This window comes from Squalius cephalus, assembly GCF_949319135.1.
Source record: "Squalius cephalus genome assembly, chromosome: 19".
In the NCBI taxonomy this organism is placed as follows: domain Eukaryota; kingdom Metazoa; phylum Chordata; class Actinopteri; order Cypriniformes; family Leuciscidae; genus Squalius; species Squalius cephalus.
The window spans coordinates 11,007,995-11,034,424 of NC_137140.1; the positions used below are offsets into that span (position 1 = coordinate 11,007,995).

At 36.6% G+C, this 26,430-nt stretch overlaps 1 protein-coding gene across 1 annotated transcript; it reads left to right on the forward strand.

Annotated features, from left to right (window-relative positions):
- The first annotated feature begins 10,608 nt into the window (after positions 1 to 10,608).
- Positions 10,609 to 16,656, forward strand: LOC307147257 (complement factor H-like). The gene is made up of 15 exons (XM_079851877.1): positions 10,609 to 10,889; positions 11,095 to 11,262; positions 11,358 to 11,463; positions 11,564 to 11,640; positions 11,808 to 11,990; positions 12,108 to 12,275; positions 13,123 to 13,317; positions 13,398 to 13,571; positions 13,662 to 13,838; positions 14,231 to 14,416; positions 14,881 to 15,075; positions 15,156 to 15,329; positions 15,418 to 15,594; positions 15,985 to 16,182; positions 16,363 to 16,656. The coding sequence occupies exons 1-15, from the start codon at positions 10,820 to 10,822 to the stop codon at positions 16,557 to 16,559; spliced, it is 2,445 nt and encodes an 814-aa protein (XP_079708003.1). The 5' UTR covers positions 10,609 to 10,819; the 3' UTR covers positions 16,560 to 16,656.
- The last annotated feature ends 9,774 nt before the right edge of the window (positions 16,657 to 26,430 follow it).

The following is a 26,430-nucleotide window of genomic DNA, read 5'->3' on the forward strand; positions in this document are numbered from 1 at the left end:
TGAGAAATGCTTTTATTTAAAAAAAAAACAATCTCACATGCCTTTTTCACTAAAGTTGGTTTTCCTCATGATCCTTAGTTTGTATTCTTTCAGCCTTATCACAGAAAATAAAAAGTTTGTCTTGGCTGCTGAAAAAAAAAACAAAAAAAAAAAAAACATGCTAGCAGGGTAACATATTTTCCCCGGTGTTGAGTGCTGTGTCTCTTGGGCAAATTTGAAAGTTTCCTCTTTATGTTTTATAAGTGATCATATTGTCTATCTAGTTATTTTAGCATAAGCTGTTAACTGCAACAGCAGATTCACTTTCCCCTGGGACAAACAGCCCTCAAGTGTGCATGAAATAAACACACACAGCTCTAGAATATCTGCAGATGCAAGGTACATTGATATTTATGAAATAAACAACGAATATTATGGCAGATCAAATGAATCTTCCAGGAATCAATTGAACAGGCTGCAACTCTAAACTCTGCAACAGACATCAATATACTAAGTATAGTGAAAACACATTTTTTTTTTAGCAGGGAAACAAATTTGTAAGCACACAAGATAATTCTCTTTAAATACAAACTTTACTGGAAAAAGAAGGTACTTGCTGGGGCTAATTCAGATAGGGCTGATGTGGAACTCATGGATAAACCCATGTAGGGTCCATACTATTGTGCCTTCTAGCAATTTATGCAATTTCTTAGACCGGATCTGTATGAACGATCAATCATTATTTTAACCCTCACATTGAGTTTTCAAAGAGTCTGTTAAACTTAATGCACTAGTTCAGCTAGAATTGTGAGGTATCACTTGTGTTTCTTGGGTTATGTCTTTGAATAGGGATTTCCTTCTGTTGCATCATTCTCTGAAAGGCATTTCCCAGGTTTGTTGATTTGCCGGCAGTCTGGATGCGTCTGGAGTGACGTCTTGGAAAGCCACTCAGTGTGGATGAGTAGATTCAGATTCTCCAAAGTGGATTGAAGTTTGAGGCGGGAAAATATTAGAGCCCATCAGGTATTGCCTTAGCTGCAAAACTAAACTAGTAAAATTAGTCTCTCCACAGAAAAGAGAAGAAACTAAAAGAAAAAGGGGAAAAAAAGAAAAATATTGAGGCTAGACTGGTTAGGTGGCTTGTTTCTTTGTGACTTGACTAGACCTAAGATTTATTTGTGTCAAAAGTTTTTAAATTCTGCTGGTTGACCAACCCCTAAAGGGGTTCTGACCAATTAGACATTGTCTTTATTTAGGGGCATAACTGTTTTCCTTCCTTCACATCAATCACCGTGGCTGTGTTCGGAATGGCACACTAACTTTTTGCTTACTGCTTACTGCCCAGTACACAGTACATACTGCCTACTGTCTAATAGTGTGTGAAATAGTATACAATATGCAACAAATAATGTGTTTCAGAGTAGTATGCTACAGTGTTGTCACATGACAAACATTGAACATTAATCCAGTATTACTGTTCAGGTTGTTACCGTACAAATGAATGTGCTAACCATTCTTTTTTATGTGGAAACCTGAGTGAAAATGTCCTACCTTTCAACTGTCCTCAACAACAATCTTTTTCCAAGCCAATATCAGTGCTCCTTAAAATTTGTGGCCATGAACTACTTCAAATACTTGGTGCGTAGATCATAAACCATTAGGCCTGTCCCAAATGTCACCCTAAGTACTCGCGGTCTTCCTATGAGTCCGCAATTTTGTGACGTAACGCCACTTTGACTGTTGGGAAGAAGTCTGCTGCGGAGCTCACATCAGTACGGGTTCGGCAAAAGTGAACCCTTCTGAAACCTAAAATGACAAATGGGACACCCTACGGTCTCATGGACTTAACGGACAATTGCACACGGCAGCCATTGTAAGGTTTTTCCGTTGTGTTGTGGCTTGTTTCTGTTGTGTTGTTTAAATTTCGTTGTGTTGTGCACTACTGGGCCACCGTACGCATAGTAATTAAAGTGTTCCAGACAGACAGCAAGCCAAATATGCTTAACCTTATTAGCTTAAAGACCCCAGTGGTGAAAATCAACCTTTTAATGTAGTTTACATGGCTGTTTGGTGTTTTTAATATGCTTTAAGACAAACCATGTGCAAATTCATTAGTATTTTCCCCTTAAAACTGCAGTGAACCAAGACAGGGGCCTGTTTCAGAAAGGAGGTTAAGTGAAAACTCTGAGTATGTTAACCCTGAAATGAGGGAAACTCTGGGTTTTCTGTTTCAGAATGGGAGGTATGTCAAACCTGAGAAAGCAGAGTAAGTCAAGCCCGTTTCTGAAAGAGAGGTAACTTATACTCAGAGCCAGTTACCATGGTAACTTACTCTGTGAACCTAACCTGATCGGGAGCAGGTTTTCTTTGGTAAACTCAGAGTTTCTTTCTCAGACTCAGAGTCTCCTCCCCTTTTTTAAAGAGGAAGCGGTGTTTAAACACCTCATTCATTCTTTCAGTAAATTTATTCATTGCTGTTTTTACTGCTGTTCTTTTCTATTTTTTTTAATAAGATGAATATAACTCCTTAAAGGAGAACTCCGGTCAATTTTAACATTGAGCTAATTTTTTTGTACATTTGGAGTGCTGTCAATACAGAGAACAACGACAAAAATCGGTGTTGCCTACACCGTGTTATCCTCTTTTTAAAATTTGCACCCTGTTGACTTCAATGGGGCAAGTTTTAAACCTGCTTTTAGCCTCTTAACATCCTTGATGTGTCATTACAAGTGCACAGGTCATGTGAGTGATTCCTTCGGAGTGAACGCGGGTCAATCTGACTGCAGTAGATGTGAAAGATATGAATAAAAATGATGTTTATTCAGCCAGTGCACATACCTGTATTTACATCCTGTTTTCGGTCAAAGTCCATTGTAATCGATTGTCGAGTTCACGCGCATTGGTTTAGTACCTATGATCATGCATTAAATCTAATACTTAGATTTAAACTTAGATTCTATAGGTTACTCCACATAACAATTTGAAAAAATCTGAATGTGTAGATTGTTTGATGTGTAGACACATAATATTAACATTACCTCTGTAGGCCTCTCTGTGGCAGCAGAAACTCTTTATCCCCATCGTCCTGTGAAGATGAGCATTTGGTTGAGTACACTTTATAACAGTATTTGTCATAATTTCTGGTGTATTGAGTAGGTTACTTACAACTGCCTGGGGTTCTGTTGGGACAGGAGGCTCCAAAAGACAGATATTACCATCGGAATCTGTTGGGACCAACAAAAAACCCAACCCAAAGTAAAATAAATGGAAATATCAAAAATAGCCTATATAAAAAATAATACATGTAAACCTCTTACATTTTATGAAGGCCCTTGGATCTTCGGGAGTGACTGGCTCTGAAGTCCCTCCAGGAATTCCCTCAGCCAAAAATGCTGCTGAACTGCTAGACACTGGATGCTATTTAGTTATTTAATATGTCAAATGTTTGTAAAGTCAGGTATCCTACACCCATGATATGCTCAAGCCTTACCTGATTGAATTATGTTTTTATATTTAATTTTCAGCTGCTGCCATGTTCTTTTAACCCATTTAATCCCAAATTTTTCCCAGACACAAAAATATCCAAATCATGTGTCATTAGTATCCCTTTGAAACAATCAGTCATAATTTTTTGAAATTTTCATGGAAAAGTGTGTGAAAAAGTGTGTTTTATGATCGGTCACAATTGTGACCGGTGGGATACTGTGTTGTATCAACCATTGTATTGATTTAATATAGGTCTATTTGACCTATGCAGTGTGTTTGTGTGTGTTTTTGTGCGTGTGTGTGTGTGGTTTTTTTTTGTGTGTTTTTTTTTGTGTCTGTGTGTGTGTGAGTGTGTGTGTGTGTGTGTGGGGAGATCAGACATCAGAGGAGACGTGACCATGTCTGAGTGTGTGTCTGTGTGTGTTTGTGTATGTGTGTTTGTGTGTGTGTGTTTGTTTCTGTGTGTGTTTCTCTGTGTGTGTCTGTGTGTGTGTGGAGATCAGACATCAGAGAAGACGTGACCATGTGTGTGTGTGTGTGTGTGTGTGTGTGTGTGTGTGTGTGTGTGTGTGTGTTTGTGTTTGTGTGTGTGTGTGTGTGTGAGTGTGTGTGTGTGTGTGTGTGTGTGTGTGTGGGTGGGTGGGTGTGTGTGTTTCTGTGTATGTGTGTGTGTGTGTGTGTGTGTCTGTGTGTGTGTGGAGATCAGACATCAGAGGAGACGTGACCGTGTGTGTGTGTGTGTGTGTGTGTGTGTGTGTGTGTGTGTGTGTGTGTGTGTGTCTGTGTGTGTGTGTGTCTGTGTGTGTGTGTGTCTGTGTCTGTCTGTGTGTGTGTGTGTGTGTGTGTGTGTGTGTGTGTGTGTGTGTGTGTGTGTGTGTGTGTGTGTGTGTGTGGAGATCAGACGTGACCGTGTGTGTGTGTGTGTGTGTGTGTGTGTGTGTGTGTGTGTGTGTGTGTGTGTGTGTGTGTGTGTGTAAAATTAGGTAGAAAGTAAGGTAGAACAGTTAGCCTATGTGTATTAGTATGTAGATACAATGGGTTATCCCACCGGTCACTATTGTTGCCGTTGACATGTTTGTGAGTTCTATGACCACATTAAACAAAGTTGAGTAATTGCAAATGCATATATCATACTAGACACCTTAAACATGATATGTACCAAAAATCTATGTCCTATCTTTATGTTAACATACTTTACCACCCTTTTCTTTGGGAGCTTCCTTGCTGCCATCCTTTTCTCTTGGTGCAAACAGGAAATAAACAGCTCTGGTCATGTGACAATTTACAGTAAACATGCGACACTGCACATATTTCATTGAGACCCTTTATTATTTCAATATCTGCTGGAAATGCATTGATAGATCATTCAGTAACATTTTTATAGCCTTAGAAATGAAAAAAAAATTTACGGTCACTATTGTGACCGGTGGGATTAAATGTTACCGGATTGCACCTACATGAAAATTAAAATTATGTTGAATAACATACTGTTCTTCCAGTTTCACCTCTGATATTATAACAGTTGGGTAAGTTACTCTAAAATAGTTATTAATTACTGACTACAAATTACATCTTCAACAGTGTAATTAGATTAATGTAATAATGACTATCTTTAGAAAGTATTGGTCTACTTATTACTAATTACTAAATCCCATATAAACCTCAACCACTTGAACAATACAAGGATAGACAAGAAACTGCACTTTTAATGCTTTCAAATAAACAATATACAATTATATGAATTATTCTTGAATTGAACAAAGTGTGTAGAGGGAGAAGATTACATTAAAATATACCTTTCAAAAATGTATGTTAAATATACAGAATTGTTCTATAGTCTAATGCAATTACATCAGATTTTACTTTAAATTACAGAAGAATTAAGAGTAATCCCTTTAATTAAATTACAATATTTAGAATACTTGTTAATTAATTACACCCATCACTGTATAACAGTAATTAAAATGTAAACTTACGCATTGACTCGAGCAACTATTTTCTCCCTAGCTAGCTCTCTGTCCTTCGCTGCTGGAGCCGATATTTAAAAAATAATAATAATATGTGTTCGTACTCTCCATATGCTTGCAGAAGCTCATCCAGTTCTGCTGGTGAGAAACATGCAGACCTCTTTTTGTCTGGCTTTGTTGCCATGGTGACTCATAATATCTGCGCTCCATTGATAATGGCTTTTTATAGTTGTGGTGCACGTGCTTAACTCAGAGTCAGTCAACTCAGAGTTGATTGAACTAACTCATTTCAGCTGTTCTGTAAACGAAAACTCAGAGTTTCCCATCTCAGGGTAAGTCAACTCAGAGTTCAAGTTTTAACTCAGAGTTGGTTGAACCTCCTTTCTGAAACAGGCCCCTGGTCTCAAAATCGCGGTTTGATATAGCTGGTGTTTCTGACGTCACAAACTACCTTGTAACCAATCACGTCAACCTGTGATCGTCAACGAGTGGATCTCTGTGAGTGAGTGGAGGCGGGGCTAATTTGCATATTAATAGAACCACGTATACTAAATGAGGCAAGAGTGTAGAGTTACATTCAAGCTATTTTAAGGCATGAATAAAAAAAATTTATATGAAATTTTGGTGATCAAAGATGAGTTTTAAGGGACAAAATTATTGACTACAGACTTTAAAAAATTATATGGGCAAAAATCAGGACTCGCACGCTGCTATCTATGAGCGCAGCCTCACACACCTGAAGCACGCACAACCAGAGAGAGAGAGATGCTTTCTGAGCAGGACTCAAACACCAAATTGATTCCTTGTTCGTGTTCACTTGTGTATTGTATCAGTTATGTCATAAGTGAAAAGTTGAGAGAGAAACCGGATGTCTGTGTCATTAATGTTAATAAAAATAAATAAAACATCATCATTATCTACCATGTTCGAGAGAAAGAAAGCAGTCAGGAGGAAAGTGATGAAAACAGCTTGTAGGACAAGTGTGCCGCGTAAAGTGTGAGTGCCAAGCAGCATCCCATGGTGCTCCTTTGAGAACCAGACCAAAAAAGTTATGTGCACCCGTAAATATATTACTATTGTTTTACGGTTGAAACATAAGCGCTGGGACGCTTGAATCATACAGATCATGTAAAATGTACATTATCTAAATTAATCTCATTTATTAATACTAGGTTAATACATTTGACATTACAAAGTGCATTTGACAGTGTCGAAATACACAGAGAATTCATGACTACTGCTTACTTCTATTCATAATTATTATTATTTTTTGCATATTAACCAAGAGTTCAGGATTTGATTGGGGCAATAGTGGTGTATTTTGATTAAATTGCTGACAATCGTTTTGTGTGTTGCAATCAATACACCAGAAAAGCATAATGTATATTTTAAGATAATACATACAATCATAAATCTAAACTTCACACAGGGATTCAGTTGATCAAGGGATTCTTATATTAGATATTTAGCAGTTAAAATTGGGGGGTTAAAATTGTGACATTATTTTGACCCTTTCTACAGCACGACAGAAACAAGACAAATAATCACATTCCATTTTATCCGAACATAATAGTGTTGACTGCATTCAGTAAGCTCAACCTTCAACTCTGTTAATCAAGTTATTTTAAGAAATAAATAATCATAATATTCCCTAAAAAATAAAAATAAGTTTATCAGGTTATACAAACCAAGCTTTTTTTATCTTATGAATTTTGATGATTTAATTTTGACTTTGTTATGCTAATTTATGCTATGAAACATTATATTCAAATCAGGGTTTTTAGTATTCAGACATGTCTCAAAGTCTGATTACAGGGTTGCAAAAATCATAAACCTCAGAAAATAAAACAACTTCTTATAATATTTAGTCAGCATTTTCTGAAGGTTAAGCACAAACAAAATGTAATATATTTTTTTAAGAGTTTCGGGTCCTGTTTTGAATATATTCATTGAATGTGCCAAGAAAATGTTATCACATGACAACCATTTGCAAATAAAGGCCTTTGAGTTTAACAACTCAGTGTTTACCAAAAGTCTAGCAAGTAAATTATGTCCAGCTTTTACATTTCCAACTATTTTGTTTCCAGTGTGAGATAAGGAGGACCCTCTAAGAGACAACAATTTAAGCAGAGTCAAACTCTTCTTCTACAGCTCGCTCTCTCTCTCTCTCTCTCTCTCTCTCTCTCTCTGTTCAATTGATTGCTCAATTCTGATGGACACATTTTGCAATTGCATTTACAGATACATTTTGCAATGTACTATTGCAATGTTTGAAAGTTAGGGTGGATTTTATAAGTACAGAGGAACCAGTGAAGGGTCAATTGTTGGTGGTTAAAGCTCAAGTTCAAGAAATAAATATGTATGCACCAACAGTGGGACAGGAACGACTACATTTTTTAAATATACTTAGTGAGAGTTTTAAAAAGTGTTCTAGTGAAGGATGTGTTGTTATTGTTGGAGATTGGAACTGCGAGCCCGATCTCACGGGAAAACGTACAAATTCTACGAGGTGGCTTATTCGTACGAATTCATACGACCTGACTCGTACGAATTAGTACGATTTTTGCGAAATTGTACATATTTTACAAATTGGCCAATTCGTATGAATTCATACGAATGACCTACCCCTGACCCCGCCCCTAAACCTACCCATCTTGTGGGTTTAGACAAATCGTACAAATTCGTACGAGTGAGGTCGTACGAATTAGTACGAATTAGCCAACTTTTTATCATTCGTACGAATTCGTACGAATTGGTCGTGAGATAGCGTTGGAACTGCACTATTAATTTTTACTATAGACCGTAATATTGAGGAACCTCAGTGCATTGTCAAAACATGTCAAAAAAAATTCCAGCTCTTGGATATGTGGAGAATTAAACACCCTAATGATAGACAGTATTCACGTATTAAGGCTTTTAATAATCGAGTTAGTGCTGCCCGACTAGATAGATTTTATTGAATGTTGCATTTGTCCTGTGGGTTTTTCTGATCATCATTTAATTAGTATGACAATGAGCATGTCAAATGTACCTAGAAAATCTGTATACTGGCATTTTAATGTACAATTGCTGCAGGATGCTGCTTTTTGTGAAAATTTAGTTTTCTTTTGGGAAGATTGGAAAAAGGAAAAAAGTTATTTTGAAAACTTGAAACAGTGGTGGGATGTAGGCAAGACTCGAATAAAAAATTTCTGTCAGCAGTATACAGCCAACTCTAGTAGTAGAATAAAGAATGTGATTGAAACACTTGAAAAGCAAATTAATTTAAAGTGCCCCTATTATGCTATTTTAAAGTTTTCTAATGTTTTGGAGACTCCTACAACAGGTTTACATGCATCAAAGGTCAAAAAACAGTTTAATTTTCTCATAATATACATTAGCACATCACCACATTTTCAATGATTCTCAAATGACTCGTCAGATGAATCAGTCTCTCTAAATCCCTCCTTTCTGCGAGCTACTCCAGACAGTCTGTTGTGATTGGTTTACCGCGTACAGCGCGTGGAGAGCCGTATAGAGAGTATCTCTATATGGCTCTGAGCGCGTGTGTCGAAAACAAAAACGACACACCATAACAACGTCAGCTGTCCTGAGGCTTCCTACACCGTAAACTAAACACAGTAACTAACAATGACGTCGATTTTACCATATCAATGCGTGCGCAAGTCCGATGACGAAACACTGGAAGAACTAGAAGAAACCCGAACCTCCATCGCAAGGACAACTTGACGTTTCTCAGTGATACACCAGTTTGAGGGACATTATGAGATGTTGCAACTGTAATTCCTCACCATCAGCATTAACAAGTGCATGTCCATCAACAAACTGATTATTTTACTTATAGACCTACTATTTACAGAGTATTTTTCTAATTTATTGCTGTGAACATGTGGAAACTGTATCAATAACAGTGCATTCATTAGCCGAGCTCTAGCATGAATGACTGATGTAACATAAACGTGGGTAAAACAAATCTTGCCTCATGTTTAATCTTTACTCAAAGTAGTGAGAACGACAGACAATCTGCATTAATATACACAGTTTTAGGTAATCGTGGCCCACAACTAGTATTTCAGTAAGACAGTGATAACGTGAGTTAACCAGAAGCAGGAGACCTACACAATATAAAACTCAAAACGAAGTATTTTGAACACCATCTTTCAAGAGCAAGCGGTTTGCGAATCCTGGATTGAACTCCGAGATTTGAGAAGCAGTCGTCAGTGAAATAAAGGGAACACAGCAAAAGTCCTAAACTTATTTCTTTCTAGTCCTTAAAATTATACTGCTGTGATATCATGGTAAAGATGAATTTTAACCATTGATTCTTCACATGCTCATCCTTGGCCAGTGAAAAGAAACTGGCTTTACCTTCACATTGTAGAGCACAGCGTCTTCTCGACATGATGCTATCCAGTATCCACAGGAATCAGCTGCAGGTTTGAGGTTCAAGTTTTCCCTGGTGTCTGCAATATGCTGATGTTTCGTCTTGACGTCACAACGAAACGGCTTATGAATCGTTTGAAAAACGATTAATTTAATTGACTCCGAGTCGACTCTTACTTTTGAAAGACAATAACTTTATATACGGTCCACTTTCAGATTTAAACCTTTGCAGGATGTTTTCATTCACTTAGAGCTATGTTACACACTACATGAAAGGTCATTTTCAAAAATCCATAATAGGGGCCCTATAATGGAATTGCAGTTGGTTGATGCACATAATTATGTATTGTACAATGATTTGCAAACAAAAAAGAGAGAGCTTAGTCTGGTCTTAAATGAGAAAGTTAAGGGAACCTTGATAAGGTTCTCGTTCTCTCTCTCTCTCTCTCTCTCTCTCTCTCTCTCTGTTCAGTTGATTGCTCAATTATGATGGACACATTTTGCAATTGCAGTTACAGATACATTTTGCAATGATTGTACTATGGCAATGTTTGAAAGTTTGAAAGTGTTGTGAATCTTCTTCAATCTCAACAATTCGTAATGCTCTATGGCCGGGACAGATTTATTCAAAACATAATTTAATTTATGATTTGATTCAAGCATGAGCCAGAGAAAAACATTAACAGGATTAAGCTACAGAGTTCAGAGGTGAACATGGCAATTATTTTGTAACCTGCCCTTTGCTTCCTGTTTATATGTTGCATAAATATGACTCAATAAGTTTGACTTCTCTAAGGTAACTTATCTTGGTGTGTCTAAATGACAAAAACATATTTCTGCATCAGATAAGATTTTTGTTTTTTTTGTTTTTACATGAAATAGTGCTTGTGCACAGAGTGGTCTGGTATAAGAAAAAACTATTTTTGACATTTTAGCTTGTTGATCCCCTAGCAGGCAAGAGTATCAGAGACAGACCAAAAAAGGACTTGTGAATTGAGCCCAAAATGAGAGATCCTGTAAAACTCTTTAGCTTCGTCTTTTGGTTGTTTTCCTTGAATTGTGCCCAATGTCAAGGCAAGTGATTTTTTTTGTTATTGTTATTTAATTAAATGTCTTTTTTTATTTTATTTTATTGACTTCAATATAAATGGCATATTATATGCACTTGCCAAACTGTAACTTTAAAGAGTGTGGACTAGTTGTGCATGAATTTCAGCATTTAATGTACATGACAGTTTGACAGTTATGTCTTTGTGTAATGTTTGTTTGTGCTTCTCAGAATGTCTTCAAAAGGACATTACATATGAAAACAATGAACCAGTTGCTAAAGCTTCATACAGTGATGGTGAAACAGTGAAAGTGAAATGCATGACAGGTTATACTGGCATGTATAAATTAAAGTGTGAAAAAGGAAAATGGAAGACAGTCGTTGAGCGACCATGTGCAAGTGAGAAAATGGACAATATGATGACCACATAATTTTATTGGTTATTAAATCAATGTCATTATGCATGCAGAGTAAAACTTGGTTGATTTCTGCAGATAAAAAATGTAGTCAACCAGGGGACATAGCAAATGGTGATTTTAAACTTATAAAGGGGTCGGAGTTTGTTTTTGGAGCAACAGTGTTGTATACTTGCAAGAAAGGGTAATTGTGCTTTTTGCTTTTTATTCTAATGTATGAAATACATTCTATCATTTTAACACTCTTTGAACTTGTAAAAAGTGTAAAAACATTGTGTTCACAGGTTTGAAATGACAAGCAGAATCAATCAGCGTACCTGCAGATCTGAAGGATGGGATAATACTCTCCCTGTATGTGAGGGTACGCTTTCTTGAAAGTCACTATTTTCCTTTTTTGTCTTTTGATTTTTCTCCATCATATACTTCTGATAGGGACCCGTAAGCTACATTATTCAACAGAATTATAATTTCAGTGACTGGTTTGTTGGTTTATTTATTTATTTTCATATTTATTTTTTTATTACCTAGCTGTGAAATGTCCAGCCATTCGGACAGACGGAGGTGTGACTGCATCGGGCAACACAGACGAGGGAAGTTATGGTGATTTAATTCGCTTTGAGTGTGCATCTACTGACAAAATGATAGATGGAAGTAGTGACATTCACTGCACAGAGACGGGCGAATGGAGTGACTCGATTCCAACGTGCAAAGGTGCATTCCATTGTTTAATTTATTGTTTGTTCGTATCTTCACCCACTGATCACAGATTTCTGTGCTATATTCAATGCACCAATTTACCTATTCCTCTTTCCTTTGCTTTTCACACAGAGATAACATGCGCAGCACCTGTTATACAAAATGGTTATGTTGGTGAGAAAATGCAAAAATTCCAGAAAGATGCCAGATTAAAATACGGATGTTTTAAAGGGTTCAAGCCAAGAGAGGGAATTCCCAAATGCTCTAAATTTGGCTGGACTCTGAAGCCAGAATGTGATGGTAATGCACCATTATTATTACATAATAAACGAATCATATGGGAAATAATACTAAAATCCTTATATCCATATGTCTTTCATTGTGCGAAAAACCTGGTAGCGTAATTTGAACAAATATACAATGAAACATTCTAAAAATAGATTAACCCATTCAAAATTGCAAATTTAAAAAAACAAAATTGTAAATTAAGCATAAGTTAACATATCACTAAGTTAAATCTGGTTTTTATATATATAAAATTCCCATACATTAAATAAAATATGTCTGATCTGAGTTTGATTTTTTTTTCCTTTTTTTTTTTTTTTTACAATAAAAGGTGGAACTTGATGAATGCAGCCAACACACCAATTTGTAAAATTTGAGAAAATGGAATGAGATTTTTTTACTTGTATTTCTGTCATGCTGTAGAAAGGGTCCAATTGATGTTGATTTCTATGTTTTAATTGAAAGGAATATTTTTTGCTTGTTATTTTTTTATTGGGGAAAATCATGAGGCAACAGTATTTGCATGCAAAGTGTGTGACACGGCTAGCATTATTATTTGGTAACTACAAAATCAGCTAATAACCACTTACTACTTATGAATAACTACTTACTACTTGCTTAATTTTCAGATAATAGTTTAGCAAATATATCTAAATGTTCTCAAAATAGAAAATGTGCCTCTAATACTTATTTAAGGAAAACAAATTGTACTCTATTAGTGGGAAGCTCTTTTTTTTTCTTCCATTTTAGGATTCTTTTTAAATGTTATTTCTCAGAATCAAAAGACAAAGCATGCAAATCCAGTTTCACACATATTTGATCTCTTTTTACGCTTATTTCTACATAATTATGTCTTGTACAGAAGTAACGTGTGAGCTTAAGTCAACCACATATGGAGTAGAAAAGATCACACCAGAGGGTAAAACTATTTTCAGAGCTGGAGAAAGAGTGGAGATCACCTGCTCTGAAAAATACTGGATTTTTTTTACAAAAGAAATCACCAAATCATTTAAATGCCAAGATGATGGGAAGTGGGATAATGAGCCTGTTTGTCAGGGTAAGATTATAGAGAAACACTTCTGGATTACGATCTGAATTTACTGCATGCTACTAAAAATAATGCAAATCTTGTTTCAGATATTAAATGTGAAGTTCCAAATAACCAGCATGTGTCTAGGCCGTACTATTACTTCAGTAAGGATATGAAATTTGGAGCAAAACAATATTACTCTTGCATATCTGGTTATGATGAAATGGCAGCAGAAGCCACATGCACACGAGACGGATGGACACCAAAACCACTGTGTGTTGGTATGTTCTGACATTAAATCTTTCAATTTGTTGATGTAATATGAATTCAAAATAGTATGATGGAATTTTTTTTTTTTTTTTTTTTTACAGAAAAAATGTGTGCAGCACCAAACATCGCAAATGCAAAGATTGTGGGAGAACAGAGACCAAAATACAAAATCAGTTCAAGAATACAATATAAGTGTCATCCTGGGTTTGAACCAGAGCAGCCTGTACTAATCACCTGTAATCCCCAGACTGACTGGACAGGCATACTGCAATGCACTGGTATGTTAATTACGTATGATACAGATATGAGAACTTTTTCTTCTGATAGTCCGTGTCAAATGGAGAATGGCACATCCCATTCCCTAAATGTGTCTGACTCAACAACCCAGAATAACCTAGCAACAGCATACAAAGTCTAATTTATACTGTATGTAGTTATAATATATTATAAAGAAGAATCCAACCAAGATCTCTTCAATACAGAAAGTCATTTTTAAAAACATTTTAGAATACAAATTCTTATATTAATAATGTGCATATTACATTAATAACATGTTCTATGGTTTAAGGCCATAAAAAGCAATGTGGCTGATATTGAGATTTTTAATGCCACATTTTCTTGTTGTTGAAAATAGTCTAAAAATAAAATAATAACTTTGCTTTGCCTTCAGAAAAGTGTGGGCTACCACCAAATGTGGACTTTGCATATACAACAAAAATGACAAAAAATGAATACAATTCAGGGGAGAAAGTTGAATACAGCTGCTTTTATACATACACACTGGATCAGAATCACCCCTACTCCAAATACCTGACCTGTGAACAAGGCCAATGGAGAGGGAATATTAGGTGTTTAGGTAAGTGAGAAAATGGACAATACAATGTTGATTTCTATGTTTTAATTGAAAGGAAAATGTTTTGCTTGTTATTTTTTTATTGGGGAAAATCATGAGGCAACAGCATTTGCATGCAAAGTGTGTGACATGGCTAGCATTATTATTTGGTAACTACAAAATCAGCTAATAACCACTTAGGCTACTACTTATGAATAACTACTTACTACTTGCTTAATTTTCAAATAATAGTTTAGCAAATATATCTAAATGTTCTCAAAATAGAAAATGTACCTCTAATACTTATTTAAGGAAAACAAATTGTACTCTATTAATGGGAAGCTATTTTTTTTCTTCCATTTTAGGATTTATTTTATTTTATTTCTCAGAATCATTTGTTTCCTGCAAAAGATAAAGCATGCAAATCCAGTTTCACACATATTTGATCTCTTTTTACGCTTATTTCTACATAATTATGTCTTGTACAGAAGTAACGTGTGAGCTTAAGTCAACCACATATGGAGTAGAAAAGATCACACCAGAGGGTAAAACTATTTTCAGAGCTGGAGAAAGAGTGGAGATCACCTGCTCTGAAAAATACTGGATTTTTTTTACAAAAGAAATCACCAAATCATTTAAATGCCAAGATGATGGGAAGTGGGATAATGAGCCTGTTTGTCAGGGTAAGATTATAGAGAAACACTTCTGGATTACGATCTGAATTTACTGCATGCTACTAAAAATAATGGAAATCTTGTTTCAGATATTAAATGTGAAGTTCCAAATGACCAGCATGTGTATAGGCCGTACTATTACTTCAGTGGAGATATGAAATTTGGAGCAAAACAATATTACTCTTGCATGTCTGGTTATGATGAAATGGCAGCAGAAGCCACATGCACACGAGACGGATGGACACCAAAATCACTGTGTGTTGGTATGTTCTGACATTAAATATTTCAATTTGTGCATATAATATGAATTCAAATTAGTATGATGGATTTTTTTTTTTTTTTTTTTTACAGAAAAAATGTGTGCAGCACCAAACATCGTAAATGCAACGATTGTGGGAGAACAGAGACCAAAATACAAAATCAGTTCAAGAATACAATATAAGTGTCATCCTGGGTTTGAACCAGAGCAGCCTGTACTAATCACCTGTAATCCCCAGACTGAATGGACAGGCACACTGCAATGCACTGGTATGTTAATTACGTATGATACACATATGAGAACTTTTTCTTCTGATAGTCCTTGTCAAATGGAGAATGGCACATCCCATTCCCTAAATGTGTCTGACTCAACAACCCAGAATAACCTAGCAACAGCATACAAAGTCTAATTTAAATGTAGTTATAATATATTATAAAGAAGAATCCAACCAAGATCTCTTCAATACAGAAAGTCATTTTTAAAAACATTTTAGAATACAAATTCTTATATTAATAATGTGCATATTACATTAATAACATGTTCTATGGTTTAAGGCCATAATAAAGCCATGTGGCTGATATTGAGATTTTTTTAATGCCACATTTTCTTGTTGTTGAAAATAGTCTAAAAATAAAATAATAACTTTGCTTTACCTTCAGAAATGCCTTCAGAAAAGTGTGGGCTACCACCAAAAGTGGACTTTGCAGATACAACAAATATGACAAAAAATGAATACAATTCAGGGGAGAAAGTTGAATACAGCTGCTTTTATACATACACACTGGATCAGAATCACCCCTACTCCAAATACCTGACCTGTGAACAAGGCCAATGGAGAGGGAATATTAGGTGTTTAAGTAAGTATGACTATGCTACATCATTATCTATATCTCAAAAACATGTTAAGCTTTTCTTACTGTACTGTTTATTTATTTGCAAGTTTGATGTAATCTTGTAGTTGAAGTTGTAGTTCTGGTTCTGATGACTCAATGAATATATAAAGTAACACTGACAGTGAGAAGTTGGGTTTGTTTCAGAGCCCTGTTCAGTGACGGTGGAGGAAATGGATAAAAGAGGTATACGGCTGAGAGGGGGTGATCAGGAAAATAAAATCTCACCACATGAGGATCAAATCAGCTTTGAATGCCAGACGGGAAAAAATTTCAATGGCAATGTCAATGACCTAAGACAAACATGTAATGATGGAGTAATGAATTTGCCTCAGTGTGTGTGACAAGCACAAGGAGAATAAAATGTCACTGATGTATCAGCTGTACTAATAAGCCAAAACAAATGGAGCAAATCAAAATAAACCCTTTTCCCAAATCTGTTTATCTGTTTTAGAATTCTTGCAATTAAAACTAAAATAAAAAAACTTACAATAAAAAAAAAAAAGCTTTTACCATCACGCAAATATGGGGGGAAAGAAACTCTTTTTGCTCTGGGTTTCCTTCTGAATAAAAAACTAAGAAACCAAAAGAAAAGTTAAGAATTAGAATCTAAAAGGATATTAAGATATATTTATATACAGGCATGTAAACTTTGGGCAAAAAATCACAAGAAGTGCTTTTCCCATTTCTGAACTTTCACCGTTGGCATATAATGCAACAAAGATTACTAAAGTCAACAAATTTCAGTAATGGACCTACAAAATATGAAATATAAAAAATAAAATAATGATGCTGTTCTAAAGTCATTTTTGACCCCTGTAATCTGACTCCAAATCTCAGGTGAAAATTGTCATTCTGACCCCCCCTCTACAAAACAGCAATTTACTCAGTAAATATACATCCATCACATTTAATATTTTGTCTTTCTTCTTTATTTATGTTTGTTTTTCTTCAGAAAAAAACAAAAACAAAACAAAATCAAATATTTGAGCCGGGAAAGTTTCTGAAATGTGTGTGGTTTTGACACGGAATGATCCAAATATGTTTATTTCTGAGAAACTTTTAAACACATTTTGTACACACTTAACTGCAGATACTGAAATGACTGTGTGGTACAGAACAAATATTTTGAGTGCCCCTTATTTTCCTATAAAGAACCATGATTGTCCCTTATTTTCCTTTCCAGAAGTTTTCAACCCCACACTTGAATAAAAATCACATAATACGGATCACGTAAAATGTACATTATCTAAATGAATCTCATTTCTAAATACTAAGTTAATACATTTGATATTACAAAGTGCGTGTGACAGTGGAAAAACACAGAGAATTAATGACTACTGCTTCAGGGTTTGGTTGGGGCAATAGAGATGTATTTCGATGAATTACTGACAATCTTTTTGTCTGTTGCAGTCAATACACCAGAAAAAAACATAGTGTGTATTTTAAGATAAAAAAATACAATCATTTATTTATTTTATTAGTTTATTTGTCAGGGACAATGTACAAAATACATTAATCTTACGAAAAGATGTTTTGTACCAGAGTTAGCAAATGCTAGTTTAACACAGGTGCGCACAATATTAAAACATTACATTACAAATAACTGTCAGTAGCACTAACAAATACATGCAATATTAGAACAATGTTTAACATAAATCTAAAATTCAGTTGATCAAGGGATTCTTAAAGTCGATATAGCATATATATAAAATATGCTATAAAAAAGAAGATAAAATACAACACTTTAAAAAAAAATAAAAATTTTCATAACCATTTTTTAACCTGACACAGTAGTTAATTCACATTTAAAAAGCACTAAATCTACCAAAACCCTTAATACATTTATCAGATCAAGCCATTCTTCCATAGTACTAGCAAAGTTTGTCACTCTCTACTCTTTAAAATTTACTGCAGTATGTGTTACATGGTCTGTGTTTACATTACAGTACAAAATTATTCCTGTAAGTTTCCCCTTTTGGATGGAAATGAAATAGAAAGATTGTGTATAGTGTTCAGCTACATCTAATTGTTTTGATAGTTTTTCATTTTTTAGATTCAGAATATATTTCAAAATGGTAGTATTACTGCAGAAATGTGGCAAATTGTTCTCTTAATCATTTTTGTATTATGTTAGGTTTTGAACTTCGTTTAACAGACTTGGAAAGAATATGTAAATGTGTGCAAATTTACAGGCATAGTGCTGCACAACACAACGAAATGGAAACAAGCCACAATACAACGGAAACAAGCTATAACACAACGGAAATGGTCCTATATGCTCTCACACAAATAGGGCCTATATATTCATTTGCTACTTATTGACAAGTGTCAATTTTAATTAAAATAAATATATTATTAAACCCTGTTAGGGTTGAATGAGCTGAGGGATTTAATGCAGGGTCTAATGATCTAATGAAATTCAAATTTTGATATCCAAGATATTTTTATGAACCCTTGAAGTTTCTATGGGGCAATAGCCTACATTAACATTCTATTGTGTAATCAGCCCACAGTGCCCTTTCTATAAAGGTGTATTAAAGCTGACATGCAAGCTTTACTAGTGGTAATGGACTAACAAAACCCTAATTTTGAACAGTTTTTACTGTACCAATATATTTTATGAACCCTTGAATTTCCCATATGAGCCAATAGAGGCACCGTTTGCCCAGTCAATTTTACAATGCACAATATAATACTGTACCAATATATTTTATGAACCCTTGAATGAGCCAATAGAGCCGTCTGTTGCCAATTTCACTGTGTCGTTTCTTAACCACGTGTCTTAAAGTTAACATGCAGGATTTACAAGGGGCAATGGGATAACGAAATCCAAATTTTTAACAGTTTTTACCATAAAAATGTTTTTAATGGACACATATTAAATGCACATAATGCATGCATGCAATAATACTGTATGTGCATTGCAATGCACATATGATTACTGTTGTATTCATTTCACAATGCTGTTTCTTTATAGATTAAGATTTATCTTAATAAGATTTATTTGAAATAGAAATTGTGTGACATTATAAATGTCTTTACTGTTACATTTGATCAATTTAATGCATCTTATTTATTATTAATAACACAAATTGTTAATTTATGTAAAAAACAAAAATTGGGCTTTGCACTAGAGGTAATGGTCTAACAATATTACTAATTTTGAACAGCTTATACTGTAAATTACATTTTAAATTTGCATAGCTATATAAATTACTTGGCTAATGGTTAAAAAAAGGGTACCACTGTAAAATGTACAAAATGTGGATTTTGTTACACCATAAAGTCCTTAGCTTTAACGCACCCTCTATAGTGGCAGAGGAATGGAGTGGGTGCATTTCCGTTGTGGCAATTTTGTTGTGTTGTGGCTTGTTTCTGTTGTGTTGTTTAAATTTCTTTGTGTTGTGCACTACTGGGCCACCATACGGGGGAGCTCTTACTTGAGAATCTCATTATTCGAAATGCACACACAATATATGCACTCCTGAGGTTTGCTGCAAGAAGCTAGCTGAACAAACTGGAAAAAGCTGAAGAATTTTCAGAGTATGTTGAAGTTGACAACCAAACAAATCCAACCCGGTTCAGAGGTCTGATCCAGAGTTTACGCTGAACTCTGAAGCCTGTGCACATGACTGTGTGGCAACTACAGCTAACCACCAATCACCTAAACATAGAGAAAATCAGTTTGTTTCACTTTTCATGAAAGAGTTGTGCAGTTAATTTTTCTTGATGATTAAAAACTCCATTTGATGTTGGATAATTGGTAAAATGGGGGGAACCTTGAGAAACCATGCTACACCGGGGCCAGTTCTCCTCTGGGTATACAGTTAAATAAAAAGTCAATTATTAATACTTATTATTACTATATTGATTGAACTGTAAGATTAGGGAGAAAGGGTCTTTGAGGTCCATCCAGGATTGAACGAGAAGATTCAGGCAGATGTAAAGTTAATTTGGAAGCAACAGCAGTTAATTATCTGTGAGGTCAATTATAGAAAACTGAAGAGATGCAGACAATGATCATTGAAATGTCCCTTACTGGTTTTCAAATGATCAAAAAATAATCAAATGGCAACATCTGGGTGGAGTGGAATTGGATCTGGCAGACTCTAGTACACTCAGGATATGGTCAGAGCAGATTACACTGTCTGACATTCAATGTCTTCTTAGAGCTGCTTTACATAAGAATTGAATTCTGTTTGCATCATTGATCAATTAATTTCCTGTGTATCACTGTAAAGCTGCTTTGAAACTGTATCTGTATTGTATAAAGCATTGCAAGGTTTATGCTCTGTTTTCTGTGTTTTGTGCTTGTTTCCTTTCTCGTAAATATATACATACATATATATATATATATATATATATATATATATATATATATATATATATATATATATATATATATATATATATATATATATATAAATTCATAAAAGCTGAAATGTGCCCAGATGTAGGCTTTTAAAGTAGTTGGAGCATTTTTAATTTTCTCGCACTCGCGTCTCACCTCCCTCTGCCATTGAATGCTACCGCGACAAAGGCAAAGCACGTACGTGACAAATGACGTCAGAAAAGCGCCAGTACATTATAATCAGTCATGGTCTATTACTGAACCGATACCGAATCATCCTCGTCTGCATCGCGATGCATCGTAGAAACGATTAATTACCCCTAATATATATATATATATATATATATATATTTTACTACCGTGTTATAGGTTACTGATTCAGTTACTAGCACACCTGTTTTATGTTTCATTGATTATCTCCTTGGTTTGTCTTTGGTATTTATGCAGCCTGTGTTTCAGTCAGCTTTGGTCTGTCTTGTCAGTAGTTAGGTGTTGTTCTGCTACCTGTGTTTTGTTTCTTGTACCTTCTGAAGTGTTTGTTTTGAGTTAATTAGAATTAAAGAAAAAACTGCTGCAATTAAATCCTGTGTTTATTTCGGAGTTTGCAATCCATTGCAATGCATAAATACTTTAGCCAGCATTTTAAATTTGCTCTAATGTCAGGAGCTCTGACTCCTGGTATATTGAATATTGTGGCTGGTGTTTTATGTGTCTTTTCAATTTAATAACACAAACATCCAAAACTAACTTGACTCTTCTTTAATAAACTTGTGAGCCCCTACCCACATTTCAGATGTGATTACACTAGGGTGTGTCCCTTTTTCGGCCCCTACTCCAACAACATATGATATGGGGGAGACCGTGTATGGTTGTAACACTTTTTTCTTCAGCACATAAAACTACCCTTTTTTTTTTTTTTTTTGCTACACGTTTGAAACTTTTAGTTAAAGTACCCACATTTTTATACTACAAATGGCAACAATTAAAATTTCTTCAACTATATCACTGACTTTGTGAGATAATGACAAATACAAGATGGCCACTACTGGGGTAGGTTGTAACATACTGGGGTAAGTTGTAGCAGGTAGACAAAATGCACAAAAACTAAGGGTACTCCAAGTGATATGCCACAACAACAGTTTTATTTTAAATGAGTGGCTGCAACAATAAAATAAGTGTGAATATGGTGTATGTGCCTATTGTGTGTGTTTGTGCATGCACACGTGTGCGTTTGTGTGTGCATGTCTGTATGTGCAGAATTCATATGGGTGTGGGTGTGTGTGTGTGTGAGTGAGAGCAAATTTACATAAACATATTTACCCCCATTCCACAGAACGAACAAATGAAATGCATTCTTTATTAGTCACAATGGTGACAAGAACAAACAAATGAAATGCATTGTTAATCAGAGTCACAATAGTGACAAATGAAATTGGTCAGGCCTGGAGTGCATGCCTGATGGGCCCAAAAGCTACATAAAACACACTTGACCCACACTTCTTTGGGTCTCGAATTTCTAAATTGTTCCATGCAGACGATACAGAAATCTTCCTCTTCTGAAGAGGAGTTATCAGCCTTCACCCTTTTCCCGGCAGGTTTTTTTACCTTCTTGTTTTTGCTATTCTCACTCCCCAAGATTTTTTTTTCTGATGTTTTTCCCTTTTCGACGCTCCTCCTCTTCCAATGCCATTTTTATATGGTGTATCAGTGAGGATTTCCGAGTGCCTCTTCTTCCTACCCCAACCTGTCTCTTTCCTTGGGCCTGCTTTTGGAAATGGCCTAATGAGTGATGGACTGAACAACTGACCTACGATGGACCCCGAGGTGCTCGGCATCTCATCGGAGTGCAGGTGGACAGCATGAGAGGCTGGAGATGAACCGGGCGGCGGGTGAGATGGAGAGGAACCAGTGCGGCAGGTGAGATGGAGAGGAGCCAGGCGGCAGGTGAACTGAAGAGGAGCCATGCAGCAGGTGAGCTGAAGAGGAGCAAGGCGGCAGGTGAGCTGTTGAGGAGCCAGGCGGCAGGTGAGCTGAAGAGGAGCCGGGTAGCAGGTGAGCTGAAGAGGAGCCGGGCGGCAGGTGAGCTGAAGAGGAGCCGGGCGGCAGGTGAGCTGAAGAGGAGCCGGGCGGCAGGTGAGCTGAAGAGGAGCAAGGCGGCAGGTGAGCTGTTGAGGAGCCAGGCGGCAGGTGAGCTGAAGAGGAGCTGGGTAGCAGGTGAGCTGAAGAGGAGCCGGGTGGCAGGTGAGCTGAAGAGGAGCCGGGCGGCAGGTGAACTGAAGAGGAGCCGGGCGGCAGGTGAGCTGAAGAGGAGCCGGGCGGCAGGTGAGCTGTTGAAAAGCCGGGGGGCAGGTGAGCTGAAGAGGAGCCGGGCGGCAGGTGAGCTGTTGAAAAGCCGGGGGGCAGGTGAGCTGAAGAGGAGCCGGGCGGCAGGTGAGCTGTTGAAAAGCCGGGGGGCAGGTGAGCTGAAGAGGAGCCGGGCGGCAGGTGAGCTGTTGAAAAGCCGGGGGGCAGGTGAGCTGAAGAGGAGCCGGGCGGCAGGTGAGCTGTTGAAAAGCCGGGGGGCAGGTGAGCTGAAGAGGAGCCAGGCGGCAGGTGAGCTGTTGAAAAGCCGGGGGGCAGGTGAGCTGAAGAGGAGCCAGGCTGCAGGTGAGCTGTTGAAAAGCCGGGGGGCAGGTGAGCTGAAGAGGAGCCAGGCGGCAGGTGAGCTGTTGAGGAGCCGGGGGGCAGGTGAGCTGAAGAGGAGCTGAAATTAGCAGGAGGTTGATACACCATTCTTTACTAGACAAACTACAGTTTGACCTGATATAACTCATACAACATTATCTACAACGGTAGAAGCACTAAACAAAATATTATCTTGTTATTTTTTTAATTTCTTACCTCAGAATTAGATTTTCTGCTGTAGCTTCAGGAGAGACAGCAACACAGACTGGTAAACCTCCATGTGGGATCGTAAAGGAAGCCTGAGGAAACTGAAACTGTCACATGACTCCTGTTTTATCCCTGATTTGTGGAATTGGTAGTGTTACAACTCTCCCCATGTTACAACTAAACCCGATCTCCCTACAACAAGTTCCAATTGTTCTTCTTTTAATTTGTACTTATTTTTATTAAGAACTAACATTCCAAACATAACTCCTAATATACCAATTTATGGTACAGGCAAGAACTATACATAATTTTCTTATAACATGTTTCACATTTCCATCACAACAGTTTTACATTTCTTTCTTTTTTTTCTTCATGTGACATAGTCTTGTAAGTGTTAAGGTTTCTTAACTAAACGTCCTGCTTTTGTAACAACAGATTCTAGGATGTCTGACTTTACAGTGCTTTGCATCTGATTCTCCAGTTTTGACTGAGTATCAGCAGTTTATTTTTTTATTTTTTTATTGACAGGATCAACACTCAGTTTCTAATAATTGGGCCAAAAACTACTTGGAATACTGTATAACAATTGATGGCGGCTCTCTCAAGTCTTCGTCATCGGTTAGGAACCTGGGTGTGCTCTTTGATACTAATCTTTCATTTGAAAGCCACGTTTCTAGCATCTGTAAAATCACTTTCTTCCATCTTAAAAATATATCTAAATTACGACATATGCTTTCAACGAAAAATGCGGAACAGTTAGTTCATGCATTCATGACCTCAAGGCTAGATTATTGTAATGCTCTACTGGGTGGTTGCCCTGCACACTTAATAAACAAACTACAGCTGGTCCAAAACACAGCAGCTCGAGTTCTTACCAGAACCAGGAAGTATGACCATATTAGCCCAGTTCTGTCAACACTGCATTGGCTGCCTACTAAACATCATATACATTTTAAAATATTGCTGATCACTTACAAAGCACTAAATGGTTTAGCTCCCTAGTACTTGAGCGAGCTCTTAACGCATTATAGTCCTTCACGTCTATTGCGATCTCAAAATTCTGGCCGATTGATAATACCTAGAATATCAAAATCGACTGCTGGCAGTAGATCCTTTTCCTAATTAGCACCTAAACTCTGGAACAGTCTCCCTAACAATGTCCAGGAAGCAGGCACACTCTGTCAGTTTAAATCTAGACTAAAAACACATCTCTTTAACCTGGCATACACATAGAAAATTATACATTACTATTATTCAAATCAGTTAAATGTTTATTAGGCTGCATAAATTAGGTCAGCCGGAACCGGGAACACTTCCTATAACACCCAATGTACTTCATCATAAGAAGAATGGCATCTACGCTAATGTTAGTCTTTGTATTTATTCTGAGGTTTACTGTAATCAGCTGGATCCGGGCCGTATCCAGATCAGATGGTGGACCTGAGCGTAGACACGACCCCAACGCATGATTTAGTCAGCCGGATCCAAGCTGTATCCAGATCAGATGGATGTGATCATTTGCAAAAATGTTCGTTACCTTTCTTGCATCCGCAGCTACATCACTCATCAGAGTTTCCAGCAGTTCTCGGCTGCCAATGATTAGTGAAACAATTTGACTTTCGTCTTTTTCTCCGCATCCCACATTGTTAGCTCCAAGTAGAGATGAAACTGGTCCCTCCAGGATTTCCAGGACTTGTAAAGATTGTCGGTGTCCATGCATAATGGTCATGGGTGTTTTAGTTCATCCATTGCGCAGCTCTGTTCAGATGCAGCTCTCCACTGTCTGATTCTCAACTTTTAATCTATAGCAATCTAGAAGTGCCCACGCTGCCACCATGTTTTATGTGTCTTTTCTATTTAATAAGACAAACATCCAAAACTAACTTGACTCTTCTTTAATATACTTACATTTCACATGTGATTATTACAATCGGGTGTGTCCCTTTTTCGGTCCCTGCTCCAACAACATATACAACAATAGTTCCTATTGTTACAGCTGGTGTCTCTATTTGCAAATTCCTTAAAATAGAATCCCTAATTACCAGGGCACTTTCAACAGGCTCCTCAGTGGGTGCATCACTAAGCAGGGATAATCTGAATCAGTAATGGGTAAGTGATATCATTTTTCTCTGCAGCTATGCTGCTGGGCTGTCACTCATTTGCTCTACTGTGGGACCTCTATTGACAGTGTTGTGCTAAATTTGAACTCCCTGAAAGATTATTACGCCCTTCCTTAAGATTGCAACCCGATTGTCTAATTGGATTTTTTTTTTTTCATTTATTGAAAAGAGTTTTTTACTGAAGTTAAAATTAAGAAGAATGTGCTTATTTTATCAAAAATTAATGATGAAAATGAATAAATTAAAGGTGTAAAAAAAGAAGAGAAAAACCCCCAAATTGCATACATTCAGTGTTTTTATTTTACTGAACAGTGATTACATTTGACATTTTTTGAGGGGAAAAGGTGTAATCTTGATGTTACCGGACAATTTGACCCTGGAACACCACTTTTCTTAGTCTCTCCTGAACAGAGTAAAACTATGGTAAACATAGAACAATATTGGATTTCACAGTAATGAAGATGACTCTGCTAATTCTTTTCTCAGATTTTTTTTTTTCTTTCTTCTGAATCAAGTCCCTTTTCCACCCTCTCACAAGTCTGCATAATCTGACAGTGTCCCACTTTCAAGAAGCAACTCCTTGCACGCAATTTGGCTGATAAGTCCTGACAGCTATTGGAGAAATCACATTGAAATTCAGATATCAATTTCCTACCATTTGAATTTCCCTTTTAAAATATTACAAATGGCACGAAAGGCATGCCATGTCGAATTGCATGGAAAAGGCTTGCCTTTTGATGTAGATGTTCACAGTAGACTGCAACAGGTGGTTAGCCTGGCTTCAGTGTGTGTCTGAATTTTCAAAAGGGAGTCAGTGACATAACCACATAAAACAACCTGGACCTCTTTCTCTCCACATGGCCTACATTT

What these genes read in the sequence shown, in the direction of transcription:
- LOC307147257 (XM_079851877.1), top strand. Translation starts at nt 10,820, where the DNA reads ATGAGAGATCCTGTAAAACTCTTTAGCTTCGTCTTTTGGTTGTTTTCC. An exon ending in ACCAAAATCACTGTGTGTTG is followed by an intron (nt 15,330 to 15,417) that starts GTATGTTCTGAC and finishes TTTTTTTTACAG; the next exon opens with AAAAAATGTGTGCAGCACCA. An exon ending in AGGGAATATTAGGTGTTTAA is followed by an intron (nt 16,183 to 16,362) that starts GTAAGTATGACT and finishes GGTTTGTTTCAG; the next exon opens with AGCCCTGTTCAGTGACGGTG.